An 18,264-nucleotide genomic window follows, 5' to 3' on the forward strand; every position below is an offset into this window, starting at 1 on the left:
CACTACGCCACCAGGGACTCAAATCCTGCAGTGCCAGACGTGTCCCCCTGCTTAAGCCAGTACATGTCCAGGACCGTCTGAAGTTTGCTAGAGTGCATGTGGATGATCCAGAAGAGGATTGGGAGAATGTCATATGGTCAGATGAAACCAAAATATAACTTTTTGGTAAAAACTCAACTCGTCGTGTTTGGAGGACAAAGAATGCTGAGTTGCATCGAAAGAACACCATACCTACTGTGAAGCATGGGGGTGGAAACATCATGCTTTGGGGCTGTTTTTCTGCAACGGGACCAGGACGACTGATCCGTGTAAAGGAAAGAATGAATGGGGCCATGTATCGTGAGATTTTGAGTGAAAACCTCCTTCCATCAGCAAGGGCATTGAAGATGAAACGTGGCTGGGTCTTTCAGCATGACAATGATCCCAAACACACCGCCCGGGCAACGAAGGAGTGGCTTCGTAAGAAGCATTTCAAGGTCCTGGAGTGGCCTAGCCAGTCTCCAGATCTCAACCCCATAGAAAATCTTTGGAGGGAGTTGAAAGTCTGTGTTGCCCAGCGACAGCCCCAAAACATCACTGCTCTAGAGGATATCTGCATGGAGGAATGAGCCAAAATACCAGCAACAGTGTGTGAAAACCTTGTGAAGACTTACAGAAAACGTTTGACCTGTGTCATTGCCAACAAAGGGTATATAACAAAGTATTGAGAAACTTTTGTTATTGACCAAATACTTATTTTCCACCATAATTTGCAAATAAATTCATAAAAAATCCTACAATGTGATTTTCAGGATTTTTTTTCCTCATTTTGTCTGTCATAGTTGACGTGTACCTATGATGAAAATTACAGGCCTCTCTCATCTTTTTAAGTGGGAGAACTTGCACAATTGGTGGCTGACTAAATACTTTTTTCCCCCACTGTAGATAACAGAAGGTAAATATTGTGTTAGTAGTAAAATGAACTAGGAGTAGAAAACATACAGAATGATGTTTTCCTCTAGTGTGTCGATTTAAATCATTACTTAGTCTATATAACCTTTTCCCTTTGTCAAATAACAGGTGAGGGGATTGGATAAAAGTCAGATGTCCTATTTCATGTAAACTGGTGGATACATCCCTTCAACATCCCCTTCTTAAGCTCCTGTTACTTTACAAAATGGAGTTCTATGTTGGTGAGTCAGTTTCGACTCAATATGTTCCATTCAGGAGGTCCATTGACATTTTGCTCTGGCATTCAACCATACAAACAGGGCCTCTGGTTCAAGAAAGAGCAGAGTTGAGAATGAAATACAGAACAGTGGTCTGGATAAGAGCGTCTGTTAAATGACTAAAATGTAAATGTAAGTGGTCTATCTTTGGTTCCCTCGGCTGACGCTTACATCACAGTAAGTATGTGCATGGCAGTGTTTCCCCTAGTTTGATTTCCAGGCGGGGCACAAAGGCCCCCAAAGCAACATATAGGCCTTCTGGTATAAACAATTTCAACAGTAGCCTTTTCCTGAAGATATATTGAATTGCAGTCCATGTGTGTATTGGTGTAAAAAACATACACTATGTAAAGTAGACTGTGTTTTATTGTATACTGTAGTTCTGATCTCTGCTAGATAGAAAGACACACTATCCAGTCAGGTCAGCTGCCTGTAAGCAAATAAAACAAATCCCAAACCAATTCTATATGAAACAATCAACACTTGACAACTCTGCCACACTCCCCTCTCTCTTTAACATCTCATCTAAATCTACCTATCCCACACAACAGCTGTCCAGACCTTCTTCAATACACTACCTCCTTCTCCTCCATGCATCACCGGACTGGAAACTCTCCACACACTGGACCGGAAACTCTCAACACACTGGACCGGAGGAGAAACTCTCCACACACTGGACCGGAAACTCTCCACACACTGGACCGGAGGAGAAACTCTCCACACACTGGACCGGAAACTCTCCACACACTGGACCGGAATCTCTCCACACACTGGACCTGAAACTCTCCACACACTGGAGCTGAAACTCTCCACACACTGGACCGGAGGAGAAACTCTCCACACACTGGACCGGAAACTCTCCACACACTGGACCTGAAACTCTCCACACACTAGACCGGAAGAGAAACTCTCCACACACTGGACCGGAAACTCTCCACACACTGGACCGGAAACTCTCCACAAACTGGACCTGAAACTCTCCACACACTGGAGCTGAAACTCTCCACACACTGGACCGGAGAATAAACTCTCCACACACTGGACCGGAAACTCTCCACACACTGGACCGGAAACTCTCCACACACTAGACCGGAAACTCTCCATACACTGGACCGGAGGATAAACTCTCCACACTGGACCGGAAACTCTCCACACACTGGACCGGAAACTCTCCGCACACTGGACCGGAGGAGAAACTCTCCACACACTGGAGCGGAAACTCTGAACACACTGGCCGGAAACTCTCCACACACTGGACTGGAAACTCTCCACACACTGAAACGGAAACTCTCCACACACTGGACCCGAAACTCTATGCACACTGGACCGGAGGAGAAACTCTCCACACACTGGACCTGAAACTCTCCACACACTGGACTGGAAACTCTCCACACACTGGACCGGAAACTCTCAACACACTGGACCGGAGGAGAAACTCTCCACACACTGGACCGGAAACTCTCCACACACTGGACCGGAAACTCTCCACACACTGGACCGGAAACTCTCCACACACTGGACCTGAAACTCTCCACACACTGGACCGGAAACTCTCCACACACTGGACCGGAAACTCTCCGCACACTGGACCGGAGGAGAAACTCTCCACACACTGGAGCGGAAACTCTGAACACACTGGCCGGAAACTCTCCACACACTGGACTGGAAACTCTCCACACACTGAAACGGAAACTCTCCACACACTGGACCCGAAACTCTATGCACACTGGACCGGAGGAGAAACTCTCCACACACTGGACCTGAAACTCTCCACACACTGGACTGGAAACTCTCCACACACTGGACCGGAAACTCTCAACACACTGGACCGGAGGAGAAACTCTCCACACACTGGACCGGAAACTCTCCACACACTGGACCGGAAACTCTCCACACACTGGACCGGAAACTCTCCACACACTGGACCTGAAACTCTCCACACACTGGACCGGAAACTCTCCACACACTGGACCGGAAACTCTCCACACACTGGACCGGACGAGAAACTCTCCACACACTGGACCGGAAACTCTCCACACACTGGACCTGAAACTCTCCACACACTGGACCGGAAACTCTCCACACACTGGACCTGAAACTCTCCACACACTGGACTGGAGGAGAAACTCTCCACACACTGGACCAGAAACTCTCCACACACTGGACTGGAGGATAAACTCTCCACACACTGGACCGGAAACTCTCCGCACACTGCACCGGAGGAGAAACTCTCCACACACTAGACTGGGAACTCTCCACACACTGGACCGGAAACTCTCCACACACTTGTCCTGAAACTCTCCACATACTGGACCGGAAACTCTCCACACACTGGACCAGAAACTCTCCACACACTGGACTGGAGGAGAAACTCTCCACACACTGGACTGGAGGAAAAACTCTCCACACACTGGACCTGAAACTCTCCACACACTGGACCGGAAACTCTCCACACACTGGACCTGAAACTCTCCACACACTGGACTGGAGGAGAAACTCTCCACACACTGGACCAGAAACTCTACACACACTGGACTGGAGGATAAACTCTCCACACACTGGACCGGAAACTCTCCGCACACTGCACCGGAGGAGAAACTCTCCACACACTAGACTGGGAACTCTCCACACACTGGACTGGAAACTCTCCACACACTTGTCCTGAAACTCTCCACATACTGGACCGGAAACTCTCCACACACTGGACCAGAAACTCTCCACACACTGGACTGGAGGAGAAACTCTCCACACACTGGACTGGAGGAAAAACTCTCCACACACTGGACCGGAAACTATCCACACACTGGACCAGAAACTCTCCACACACTGGACCAGAAACTTTCCACACACTGTACCGGAGGGGAAACTCTCCACACACTGGTTTCTTGCCTTCATTTACTGGACCAGAAACTCTCCACACACTGGACCGGAGGATAAACTCTCCACACACTGGACCGGAAACTCTCCACACACTGGACCAGAAACTTTCCACACACTGTACCGGAGGGGAAACTCTCCACACACTGGACCAGAGGGAAACTCTCCACACACTGGTTTCATGCCTTCATTTACTGGACCAGAAACTCTCCACACACTGGACCGGAGGATAAACTCTCCACACACTGGACCGGAAACTCTCCGCACACTGCACCGGAGGAGAAACTCTCAACACACTGGACCAGAAACTCTCCACACACTGGACTGGAAACTCTCCACAAACTGGACTGGAAACTCTCCACACACTGGACCTGAAACTCTCCACATACTGGACCGGAAACTCTCCACACACTGGACCAGAAACTCTCCACACACTGGACCGGAGGATAAACTCTCCACACACTGGACCGGAAACTCTCCACACACTGGACCAGAAACTTTCCACACACTGTACCGGAGGGGAAACTCTCCACACACTGGACCAGAGGGAAACTCTCCACATACTGGACCGGAAACTCTCAACACACTGGACCAGAAACTCTCCACACACTGGACTGGAGGAGAAACTCTCCACACACTGGACTGGAGGAGAAACTCTCCACACACTGGACCAGAAACTTTCCACACACTGTACTGGAGGGGAAACTCTCCACACACTGGACCAGAGGGAAACTCTCCACACACTGGTGTCATGCCTTCATTTACTCTACCTGACTATCGGACTAGCTGATTAGCATACTAGCTGACTACCTGACTACCTGACTTGCTGGCTAGTGGACTACCTGACTAGCTGACTAGCTGACTAGCTGACTACCTGACTAGCGGACTACCTGAATACCTGACTAGCTGAATAGCTGACTACCTGACTACCTGAATACCTGACTAGCTGACTACCTGAATAGCTGACTGCCTGACTAGCTGAGTACCTGAATACCTGACTAGCTGAATAGCTGACTACCTGACTACCTGAATACCTGACTAGCTGACTACCAGACTAGCTGACTACCTGACAAGCCGGCGGAGCTTCGCTAGCTGTAGTGAGGATAGATCTATGGGCTAGCTAAAGGATTAGTGGGACACCATAGTGAGGATAGATCTATGGGCTAGCTAAAGGATTAGTGTGACACCATAGTGAGGATAGATCTATGGGCTAGCTAAAGGATTAGTGGGACACCATAGTGAGGATAGCTCTATGGGCTAGCTAAAGGATTAGTGGGACACCATAGTGAGGATAGCTCTATGGGCTAGCTAAATGATTAGTGGGACACCATAATGAGGATATATTTATGGGCAAGCTAAAGGATTAGTGGGACACCATAGTGAGGATAGCTCTATGGGCTATCATGGGGGGGGGTTAAGAAAATAATCACAGTTTCTCTTACTTTTAATCCTACCCTGTGATGTCACAGATAAGCATTTTTTAGGACCTTTCTTCGTATCTTTTTAACCACAGATCATAGAAACACGCAGTTTTCACATATGTAGACACTGGTATGGTGCTGGAGATGATAAATGAGGTTGAAAAGTGGCAGAATTTCCCTTTAAATGTGTGAAAGGCATGGTGGTGATGCATAGAGACATTTTCAAGGTAGTGTACATATCTGAAGTGTATCTGAGGAGTGAAAAGATACTTTCATTATCCAAACCATACAAAAAAGGTTGCATTATAATGTACATGAATTCCGTATGCCTGTACAGTTAGCAATGTTGATATCTTTTTCTAAAGCTGTTTACCGTGGTACAAAGCAGTAAGTAAACAGGAATTGTAGCTGCATTAGGGATACCACCTTACATTATGCAAATGCTAGAGAAATGCTGTGTCCTTGAAAAGCCACTGTGCTTTCGCATGGCCACTACCCACGATGCATCAGTGGGTCCTAGACAACACATCAGCATGCACTAATTGGACCAATAAACACGCAGCTGGTTGCCTCATCAAACTCAACGCCACTTTTACTCATATCGCTTTGTGAGTACTGTGGTATCATTGGTATAGTGTTTAGTTCATCAGCTGATCTCCTGATATCAGTGTACATTGTGAAGACGAGCCTAGTTATTATGCCAATACATTTAACTCCAGCTGTAAGCTGTCTTCATATGTTTTTCCTATGTTTCTGGTGGGAATAGTCAGCAATGTGGTTTAATGACAACACCTGTATATGGCCATTCTACATAACGGTAGACTAATATGTCTCTAATATGTCAGAGAGAATAATTAGCCTTATACAATAGTATGCCATTAGTAATGAACTAACAAGTTAAAATACATAGAAGGAATCAATTAGGGACAGCCATGTTTGTGGGCTATGTGGCCTCATCAATACAATACATCATCCACATTCACATTCATCATTATGATCATGAAGTACAGAAATTCATCAAACTGGAACAGGAAGTGAATGGAATAGGTCCCTGTGTCTTATCTGTACCCTGGAAGGAACTATGGGAACTGTAGGAAAGTGACAGGAAAAAGATGGGACCATTGTCCAAGCTTCCTGCTGGCTGGACCAACACCTCATTGTTTGGGCAAACTTTTCTTTTGGAGTTAGACATGTAACTATTATCTGGGAACATCCTCTACCTCCATCTGATACTGGCTACATGGATTAGCATCAGACTTGGGTTCAAATACTATTTGAAATAATTTCAAATACTTTATCTGATTAAGATTAAGAGATTTAGATTTTAGGATTAGATTGCTTAATTGAGCTTGCCTGTCTTAAAGAACCAATAGAGGCTCAAAACTGCAAGCCCTGCCCATCTAGAACTCCAGGCAGGCTAGAGCAAATGGCCAACTTGTCTATTACAGCCTTTCTTAAAGTATGGGTCGCGATCCAAAGTGGGTCGCAAACATGTTAATGGTGGGTCGCGACATGTCAGAGTAAAAAAAGTATTATAGAATGATATATATATATATATATATATATATATATATATTTAGGAACTGTTGGGGACTTCAACTTACTGCTGAGAGTTAGAATAGTAAAATACACAAGTTGCAATTTAGAAATTTGGTTGTGCATCAGCAGTTTTTCTCTTGTTATGGCAGTCACCGACAGTCACTCAATTAGCCATGCCAGCTACCATTTTTTAGATTGGTAAGTTATTCTAGCCAGCTATCTAAACTCATAGTAATCATGGCCGAATACCGACCGGGCACACAGGGCACTTTCCCAGGGGCCCTCACCTCCAGGGTGTCCCCATTCATTTTGTTAAGTCACTCTCACTCAGATATCATATTAACATGGCATAAGTCATCACAAAATGGGTAGAATTGCAGGAAATTAGGTGTAAAACAGCAAATAAATTATCTCTGCCCCATGGCAAAATGAGTAGAATTGCATTATTTGTTTTTATAAAATTGCACTATTTTCTCTCCGCCTCATGGACTAAAGTGTAGAATTGCAGAAAATGTGCTTTAAAACAGCAACATTTTCTTTACGCCCCATGGCAAAATGTGTAGAAAAGCAAGGAAATTACCTTTAAAACTTTGGGCCCCCAAAAGGGTGCGTGTTTTCATGAGCTTGGGTCCCAGGAAAACACTGAATTTCTAATTTGGGTTCCGGGCTGAAAAAGTTGAAGAACCCCTGGTCTGTGGTATTTGTCCATTTCAGGCCAGGTAGGTACTGAAGGACCCACCTAGGATGGGAATTTGTGCACTTTTTATGTGCTGCTCAAATCACATGTAAACAGAGCAAGTTTTCCACATACTGGGGATTCCCTTGCATGGCTGAGGATGAAGTGATCTAACTCTGAGAAAAGGTGGAATGTCATTCCCAGATGGGGGCAGTGCAGTGTACAGTATCCTTAAGCAATGGACTGACAACCATCACCTAATGCTCAGTTAGACATGGACCCCTATCCCCTACCGCTGGGCACATCATGTAGATCTGAGAAGTATAAGCAATATGGTAATAACCCCAACGTGCTGTCTGATAGACTGGGAGGGGTGGCTTTTTGCCTTAATGCTTATACAGTAGCCAATCCATTCAGATCTACACAAATGCCTAGGGAACAGGGGGCTAGGGGCTGATTTTGGAACAGGCCACCTGATTACATAACAAATAGACAGTCAGTCAACCAGCAGTCAGTCAACGGAAAAGTAAATGATTCGATTTCACCAAACCCAACTAAACACAATCCACCTCAGGAGTGCTAAGGTTTGGGCACACTGGCTAAATCCAGGTGAATCTTTTAACTTCAAATAACTGCATTCCCAACTGAACACATTAGATCATGCTGGTCGATATTATTCTAGCACCCTCCATTAAAGTAGCCTCGTACGAATCATCCTGATCTCGCAAGCTTACATTTTGTTTTGCTACAAACATTCTGTTTAGCTACACACAGAATGTAAGCTCTCGAGATCAGGAGGGTTCATACGAGGCTACCATTAAAGTGCTTTTGTTTTCTTCCCTCTCCCTCCCTCTCTATCTTTCTCTCCCTCTCTCTCTTTCTCTCCCCCTCTCTCTTTCTCTCGCCTATAGTTCCTCGCTTGTAGCGTTATGCTTCATCCCTCACTCTCCCGCTGAATATTAACGACTTCTATGCTAATGTCCTTACAGCGTCTGAGGTCGAGCAGGCCCCTCCTCTGAATGGTAATCTGACTCCTCATTTGCATATCCGCTTAAGTGTCAGATTCCCCCACAACCCCTAAATCACGGCAGAGACGTGTATGTGTGTGTGTGAGTGTGCGGAGATGCTTCATACGGAGGCCAGTGGCCCCTGAGCGACGGTCCGTAATCAATGCGGTCAAACCGTACATATACGGTCACATAACAATCAAAGGCTGTTTTGATTGGTAGGTCAGAAAAGGTTCGCTGTGTAAAATGAAAGGTAATAGGACAATGGCGAGCCATGTGTTGAAGAACAAGTGATGGTGTTTAGTCATTAGTAAACTTCCAGTCATCTATCATTGTGGATTCCTAATACAGTTTACAGTCTTACCTATTGTGATTCATTCAAAGGTAATCATGATGAAAGCCAAAAACAGAGTTTATGATTGTAAGACGATACAATAGAAATTGTAAGCTTATTATGACTTATTGATGTTTATTCAAATCCAATTCTGTTTTATATGACTGAACCTGAAACTGATTATTTGGAAAATTTCAGGGATAAATGTGGTGCGTGTGATAGAAGGAGTCAGGCGCAGGAGAGTAATACGCATCCAAAGAGTTTATTCCGTCGATAAACAGTTGCGCAAGCATGCGACAACAAAACTCAGGCACAGGGGAAAATACTACCCTGGCAACAACAAGGTAAGGGTAGCTCAACCGAGCTACACACAGCTCACTACAAACAATCACCCACACAGACAAGGAAGCAGAGGGAACACTTATACAATGACTAATTGGGGATAAGGACCAGGTGTGTGTGATTAATTAGACAAGACAAGTGATGATAAATGGATTGGCAGCAGCTAGTAAGCCGGTGACGACGAATGCCGAAACCTGCCCGAACAAGGAGGGGAGGCAGCCTCGGCGGAAGTAACAGTATCCCCCCTTTGACACGCGGCTCCAGCAGCGCCAGGGCCTCACTGCGGTGGCGGTCAGCGTTGGCCTACTGATGCCGCACGGCGCGTTGGAGGTGAACGTGGGCAGTATCCCACGACTCCTCCGCGCACCAAAACCAGTCATCCACCACAGGAGCCTCGGTCTGGCTCTGGTGCCACAGTGCCAGAACCTGTTGGTAACCTAGAACACACTGGAAAGGCGTTAGGTTAGCGGAGGAGTGGCGGAGAGAGTTCTGGGCATATTCTGCCCATGGCAAGAACACCGACCACTCCCCCGGCCGGTCCTGGATGTAGGACCGCAGGAACCTACCCACGTCCTGATTTACCCGTTCCACCTGCCCATTACTCTCGGGGTGGAACCCAGAGGTCAGGCTGACCGAGACCCCCAGACGTTCCATGAATGCCATCCAGACCTTGGACGTGAACTGGGGACCTCGGTCAGACACTATATCCTCTGGTACCCCGTAGTGCCGGAAGACGTGAGTAAACAGGGCCTCCGCAGTCTGCAGGGCCATGGGAGGACTGGGCAGAGGAAGGAGGCGGCAGGACATGGAGAAGCGTTCCACAACGACCAGGATGGTGGTGTTACCTTGGGAGAGGGGAAGATCAGTTAGAAAATCTATGCTAAGGTGAGACCATGGTCGTTGTGGAACTGGTAACGGTTGTAGCTTACCCGCTGGGAGGTGCCTAGGTGCCTTACTCTGTGCGCACACCGAGCAGGAGGAGACGTACACCCTCACGTCCTTAGCCAAGGTAGGCCACCAGTACTTTCCGCTCAGGCAGCGCACTGTGCGGCCGATACCTGGGTGACCAGAGGAGGGTGACGTGTGTGCCCAGTAGATCAGACGATGACGGATAAGAGCAGGCACGTACTGCAGCCCATCTGGACACTGAGGTGGAGAGGGATCCGTGCGTAATGCCTGATCTATATCCGCGTCCATCGCCCATACTACCAGTGCCACAATGCAGGAGGCCGGCAGTATGGGAGTGTTGTCTCTGGGCCTCTCCTCTGTGTCATACAGCCGGGACAGCGCGTCTGCCTTCACGTTCTTCGTACCAGGGATGTATGAAAGAGTGAAATCAAACCGGGTGAAGAATAGGGCCCACCTGGCCTGGCGAGGATTCAGCCTCCTCGCTGCCCGGATGTACTCCAGGTTACGGTGGTCCGTCCAGATGAGGAAAGGGTGTTTTGCCCCCTCGAACCAATGCCTCCACACGGTCAAGGCTCGAACAACAGCCAACAGCTCCCGATCACCAATGCCATAGTTCTGCTCCGCCGGGCTGAGCTTCTTCGAAAAGAACGCACAGGGGCGGAGCTTGGGTGGCGTACCCGAGCGTTGAGACAGGACAGCTCCTATCCCAACCTCGGACGCATCCACCTCCACTACGAACGGTAGTGATGAATCGGGGTGGGCCAGTACTGGGGCTGAGGTGAACAGACCCCGCAGTTTGCTGAAGGCCAGGTCAGCCTCAGCAGACCAGCGGAGCCGGGACGGCCCACCCTTCAACAGGGAGGTAATGGGAGCTGCGACCTTGCCAAAGCCCCGGATAAGCCTCCGATAATAGTTGGCAAAGCCAAGGAAGCGCTGCACCTCCTTAACCATGGTTGGAGTCGGCCAATTACGCATGGCTGAAATGCGATCTTCCTCCATCTCCACACCTGAGGTGGAAATGCGAAATCCAAGGAAGGAGACAGACTGCTGGAAAAACATACACTTCTCTGCCTTAGCATAAAGGTAATTTTCCAACAGTCGGGCCAGCACCTTGCGAACCAGGGACACATGCTCGGAGCGCGTAGCGGAATACACCAGGATGTCATCGATGTAGACCACTACACCGCGACCAAGCATGTCCCGAAACACCTCGTTCACAAAGGACTGGAAAACTGAGGGAGCATTCATCAAACCATAGGGCATCACCAGGTATTCATAATGCCCCGTGGTTGTGCTGAATGCAGTCTTCCACTCATCTCCCTCTCGGATACGCACCAGGTTGTACGCACTCCTGAGATCTAATTTGGTGAAGAAGCGCGCCCCATGCATTTATTCAATCACTGAAGGAGTGAGGGGGAGAGGATAACTAAATCTTATCGTCTCCCTGTTCAGTGGTCGATAATCAATGCACGGGCGCAGACCTCCGTCCTTCTTCTTCACCAAGAAGAAACTCAAGGAGGCGGGTGAAGTGGAGGGACGTATATACCCCTGGCGCAGGGACTCAGTGACATATGTTTCCATAGCCACCGTTTCAGCCTGTGACAGGGGAGTATATATGACTCCTGGGAGGTACAGCGTCTACCCGGAGGTTTATCGCGCAATCCCCCGCCTGATGAGGTGGTAAATTAGTAGCCTGCGTTTTAGAGAACGCTTGCGCCAGATCTAGGTATTCAGGTGGAATGTGCACGGTGGAGGTACTGTCTGGACTTTTCACCGTGGTTGCACCAACAGAAACACCTAGACACCTACCCTGACACTCTCACGACCACCCCATGAGAACCCTCTGCGGCCATGAGAAGGTGGGGTTGTGGAGTGCTAGCCAAGGGATACCTAATACCACAGGGAAAGCAGGAGACTCAATAATGGAAAAAGTAACCTGCTCACAATGAGTCTCCTGGGTAATCATGGTGACTGGTGCAGTAACTTCCTTAACCAACCCGGACCCTAATGGTCGACTATCAAGTGCTCTGATGGGGCGTGGAATGGATAGGGGAATCAATGGAATGCCTATACGGTGTGCGAATGCCCTGTCCATAAAGTTACCAGCTGCGCCTGAATTGACTAGCGCCTTACACTGGGGAACATCCATGTGCTCAGGAAAGGAGACGGGTATTTTACAGTGCGCCGCAGAGGGCTCTGAACGAGTGAGGGTGTTCGATACCTGGGGTGATGCGTGAGTGCCCTGCCTGCCGCCTCCAGGCCCAAAAGAACGTTGACTACGACGTGTGGTGGATTGTCCCTTCGTGCCACCAGAGTGGCACTGTCGCTGTCCTCCTCCGCTCTCTCGGCAGGCGGCTCCACCCAGCTCCATCGGCTCGAGGTCCGAGTCTTCCGGGGTGAAAAACGGGCAGACCCCTACCAGGACGTCCTCTGGCTGCCAGCAGGTTGTCCAACCGAATGGCCATGTCCACCAGTTTACCAACATGGTGTCCCGGCAGGCTAGCTCCCGCAGATGGCACCGGAAATGGTCGATCAGGGCCCGCTTGTTCCACCCGGATCCCGCTGCCAGCGTCCGGAACTCCAACGCGAAGTCCTGCGCAGTCTTCGTCCCCTGCCTCAGGTGGACCAGTCGCTCACCCGCCTCTCGACCCTCGGGCGGGTGGTCGAATACCGCCCGAAAGAGGCGAGCGAACTCCCTGTAGTCCTCCAACGCAGCTCCTCCTTCGTTCCACACCGTGTTGGCCCACTCCAGGGCTTTCCCACAGAGGCAGGAAACGAGGACGGACACCTTCTCCCGCTCCGATGGTGCCGGCCTGATGCTGGTGAAGTAAAGCTCCAATTGGAGGAGGAATCCCTGGCACAGTGCCGCTTTCCCCTCAAACGCCTGTGGTCGGGATATCTGGATCCCTCCTGGTGCTGGGGTGTAGGTGGCTGGATCCGGTTGGCCAGCTGGTCTCGACAGATTGGGTCTGCTCCTCTCCAGGCATTGGACTACCTGAAGAACCCGATCCATCGCTTCCTCCAAGCTGGCCAGCATCGTGGAGTGCTCCTGGACCCGTGCCACGACTCCAGGCATGCGCTCTTCTCCCGCTGACTCCATAGCGGGTGGGTGATTCTGTGATGCGTGTGATAGAAGGAGTCAGGCGCAGGAGAGTAATACGCATCCAAAGAGTTTATTCCGTTAATAAACAGTTGCGCAAGCATGCGACAACAAAACTCAGGCACAGGGGAAAATACTACCCTGGCAACAACAAGGTAAGGGTAGCTCAACCGAGCTACACACAGCTCACTACAAACAATCACCCACACAGACAAGGAAGCAGAGGGAACACTTATACAATGACTAATTGGGGATAAGGACCAGGTGTGTGTGATTAATTAGACAAGACAAGTGGAGTGATGATAAATGGATCGGCAGCAGCTAGTAAGCCAGTGACGACGAACGCCAAAACCTGCCCGAACAAGGAGGGGAGGCAGCCTCGGTGGAAGTCGTGACAATAAATGTAGTACAATAACATTTAATTAGGATTATCATCTAAAAAGGTGTACCATGACAGGTTAATTTTGAATAGGCTGACTTCTCAGCAACATGCTTGAGAAACTGAACTCAATTTGATATCACTTCAGGTGATTAATAGTTTATATAAACTTCAACATATAGCATACTGCAATGTTTACTCCATCAACGACCTTAAAGTATGCATACATCAGCAACATATGAGATTTTCATCCAGAAAAATGGCATAGTTTACCTAAAAAACAACACATCTATTACCTGTCTAAAACAGCTCCATAATGTCAAACAGATGCTACTGAGGTTCAAAGACACTACGATTCAACATTGCTGCCGAGACACAAAGTAATGCTGCAGCATATGCTGTTCTCTGGGCCAAACTATTCTCATCAGCTGGGCAGGGCATGGACATTAGTGACTCATATTAGTTGACTTGCCTGCCAACAACAACTTAATGTAAAAACTGAATCCCAGAAGACACGTGTCTGTGGTTGGTACACTCAACAACAAACATCAATACAGACCTATCAACAAATCTAAAGGCACACCCATCATAATGGTTTCTGTCTGGTAGAGAAAATAATCTGAATGTTTGGCATCACTGTATATCTATTGACCTTTTCTAAATACTAAAGGTGGTAGATAAAAAGGCTGATTAATTGTAGGCTACCTGACATGTTCCTATACAAGCCATATAGTCCTTCTATTGAATAGTGGTTGGCATGATTCAACAGCCATATACTCACTAATATTTCTGACAGGAAAATGACATAACTGTTCTGAAAAGATAACCAAAAAAACCGATCCAATTGACCAATTCTTGATGACGTTTGTTAATGTCTGTTTTTTTAAATGATCAACTAGGACATCATCAGCTAGACAGGAAATGTTTCCACAACAGCTGGCAGGCTGTGATGTCGGATGAAATATTAAAGAACAACTCCAAGACACATATTCAGGGCTGCGTACCAAATGGCACCATATTCCCTTTATAGTGCACTACTATGAAGGGAATAGGGTGTAATTTGGGCGCAGCCCAAGTCCTATTCAGCTATTTTCATTTAATGGCCCATTTGATAAAGAATGACATTCAAGTCCAAAAAATAACCAACTGAGATTAATTTTTATCCTTTATTTAACTAGGCAAGTCAGTTAAGAACAAATTATTATTTACAATAAGAGTCCTCTGTAGCTCAGCTGGTAGAGCACGGCACTTGTAACGCCAAGGTAGTGGGTTCGATCCCCGGGACCACCCATACATAAAAAATGTCTGCTGTACTTTGCTTTGGATAAAAGCGTCTGCTAAATGGCATATTATTATTACAATGACGGCCTACACCGGATGACGCTGGGCCAATTGTGCACCGCCCTATGGGACTCCCAATCATGGCCGGTTGTGATACAGCCTGGAATCGAACCAGGGGGTTTGTAGTGACGCCTCAAGCACTGAGATGCAGTGCCTTAGACCGCTGCGCCACTCGGGAGCCCAAGGAATACCATGAGTAAAGTAATTTAGTTTTCATAAACAATCTCTATTGTTTCTGCCTCTTTTATTGGTGGTGGTTGAGATATTCAAAATGCAAAGTTCCCCAAAATATTATTATCTGTGCCATTTTTTATTTCCATGCATGTAGAACACTTTGTCATTACCCAGATTTTCCCCATTAAATCCAACATAAAAATGAAGGAAATTAATAAAAACAAAATGATATTTACCACCCTTATGGCTGAAATGATGGCTATGATGACAGTAATATATTGGTTGTATATATATATATTGGTGGTGTGTAGGGTATGTTCCTGGGAGTTGTTGCAGGCTTGGTATCTGAGGTAGGCTACAGGAGTGGAAGTCCACCGGGGCTTGGACCACTCCTGTTGAATAATTCATGAATGGTGTGCCATTGCATCTCTGCAACATTGCCTTGGTCTTCTTAAAGTTGCAACACCCCTATAGACAGGAAATGCTGCATCTTCACTGTAAAGCATAATATTGAACTCACTGAATGAATTGAGTAATATGACTTTAAATTGTAATAGTCCAATTGATTGTTTTAAGTTGTACTTACACAATTATTACTTGCTCCATTACTTTCGACCATTCTTACAGATATAACCAATATCTATCACCATTGTTACAAATATAACCAATATCTATCACCATTGTTACAAATATAACCAATATCTATCACCATTCTTACAGATATAAGCAATATCTATCACCATTCTTACAGATATAACCAATATCTATCACCATTCTTACAGATATAAGCAATATCTATCAATCACAATCTTTAGTGTGGTTGCGATTAAAATTTCCAGTCGTCGAGTTAAATGCAGTTGGACAAAACAATGGTGATATTAAAATCAACTGTGTAACTAGTGTTCAAGTTTAAAACACAAAGACAAGTTAGTAGATTCTTGGTTCTCTCTTTAATTACCCAAATGGCCAAACAGACTTAAATCCAACCACTGTCAAATCCATGCAACTTGACGTCTTCTCCCAGGGTACTCAGAACTTCTTATTCAAGATACCTTAGCATAATGTTAATTCAGTGTAACCCAGTAGTTTGAACCATAACATACAGGCAGCAATGCCAGTCATGACAGCCATACCCATAACAAGTAGACATGGGGACTGTTCAGCTTCAATTGTATTCTAAAACAGCACGGTTTTACTGTGATTGTTCATTATCATTGGCAAACATCCCCATGCATGACTTTTTAAACAAATTAATCAAATTGATCAAAACAACTACTTCTAAATCCATGTCTGTAAGCATCAATCTGTATCAATCTGTCATGTTCAATATTTTATGCTTTAATTGAAGTGACTCAAATCCAAGGTGGCACAAACCTGATTGATGGTCAAGTACATCATTCTTAAATGTTTTGAAAAATTATTATTTTTACTAAATGAACTTTAATTGATTTGACTGATAAAAACAACTGACTTACCTGACAATCTAAAATAACAAACTTACATTTTGTTGTTACTAATGATCTATAAGTGTTTGTGTTCTAGCCTACTGTTTTAAAAAATGTAGGAATCTTCCAATGTCAATGAAACATGAAACCAAAACTCACTGAACTGAACATATTTCCTTGCTCAGTCATGTTTTACATGATAGCCCTATCCAAACAAACATTTTCTCATTGAAAATGAAATGTTTATGTAAAATGATCCATCCTTCATGTCATTTGGGATAATAAAAAACTCAACCTAACATGGGTATGACATAATTGGAAGGTTGGGCACATGTGCAACATTAACACATCTGTATTTACAAATGTAACCACTTTCCAGGTTAAACTACTGAGCCGACCCGAAAAGCACGAGAAATCGTGCCGCAACACTTCAATTTCTACCCTCAAAACAAATATCCCAACACCTTTAATTAACAGGACAACCCCGTTCATAGCATACAATGAGCAGAACTCACCTCTGTACGAGATTGTAGTCGTTTGTTCATCTCGTAGATCCTATACTCGGGTTGGACCATGTAGGGCGAGTGCCTTCTGTAGAAGGGTCCGAACGGGGAGGAATAGAACGGGTCGTTGGGAGGGTTCGACATGTTGAGTTCTTGCCGCGGTTACAAGCTGCACAGCGCAATTTCAACATCCACGCAACGCACATGGAGTGCGATGCTCTTGAAGACGCTGTGGTACCAGCCGCTATACAAGGCTGAGCTACTCTGCACGTTGGGCTGACTAGTTCGCTGCTATAGCGGGGAGGTGAGGATGGGGAGGGGGGAGGAAGGGACGGGGGACTGGAAGGCAGGGTAGGAGAGAGGGAGGGGGAGCGCATGTTCATTGGACGGGTTTGAGGGCTGCATGGTTACAGTCTAAGGGTCGTTTCCTGCTTCTCTTGTATTAGAGTCGACCCCAGATCCGTTCAGACAGTTTTTGGTTTGGGGACTTTTTTTGTTACCAGTATTTCAAGCCCTTAAAGCCATGTATGATTTAGAGCAGTTCAGTCAATAATTGCAACACTGACACATCCAACAAATTCACCTAATTGACAATGTAACTCAATAGTTGTTAAACCTAAACTGCAAATACATATCGTGACGTAGTAGGCAAATATGAGCACTGAATAACCCACAATAGATCGAATATGTGCAAAAGAAAACGGCATCTTTCATGTCACTGTGGATGACACCAACTACATAGCCTACTGCTACAACAGCGTTCCAAGAGACAAAATAAGTAACTTCTTCTGTGTCTAAAAAACTGTCAGTTTGACATGCACACCTGTGTGCTATGATGTTTTATTGATTAGCTTGCTATCAAATCAATAATACTCGATCTGTACAGAATTTCAACAAGCCCATATCTGAATGGCCTATTGTGACTTACCAGTCAAGCTGACCAAAATGTCAACATACTATATAATGATTCCTCATCCAGACTGAAGTTTATGTCCCTCTTGAATACTCA

The 18,264-nt window shown here is 46.4% G+C and overlaps 1 protein-coding gene across 6 annotated transcripts in view; it reads right to left on the reverse strand.

Moving 5' to 3' along the window:
- LOC121540621 (LIM domain-binding protein 2) overlaps positions 1-17,547 on the reverse strand; it is a 121,235-nt gene extending 103,688 nt beyond the window's left edge. For 4 of the 6 annotated variants that reach the window (XM_041849666.2, XM_041849658.2, XM_041849652.2 and 1 more), the window contains exon 1: positions 17,268-17,547. In XM_041849666.2, coding sequence (XP_041705600.1) covers positions 17,268-17,399 — 132 coding nt within the window. In that variant the 5' untranslated portion in view covers positions 17,400-17,547. The remainder of the gene's footprint in view (positions 1-17,267) is intronic. The other 2 variants (XM_041849639.2, XM_041849634.2) reach the window with 1 other exon arrangement.
- Between the last annotated feature and the right edge of the window lie 717 nt (positions 17,548-18,264).

This window comes from Coregonus clupeaformis, chromosome 3, assembly GCF_020615455.1.
Source record: "Coregonus clupeaformis isolate EN_2021a chromosome 3, ASM2061545v1, whole genome shotgun sequence".
Taxonomy (NCBI): Eukaryota; Metazoa; Chordata; class Actinopteri; order Salmoniformes; family Salmonidae; genus Coregonus; species Coregonus clupeaformis.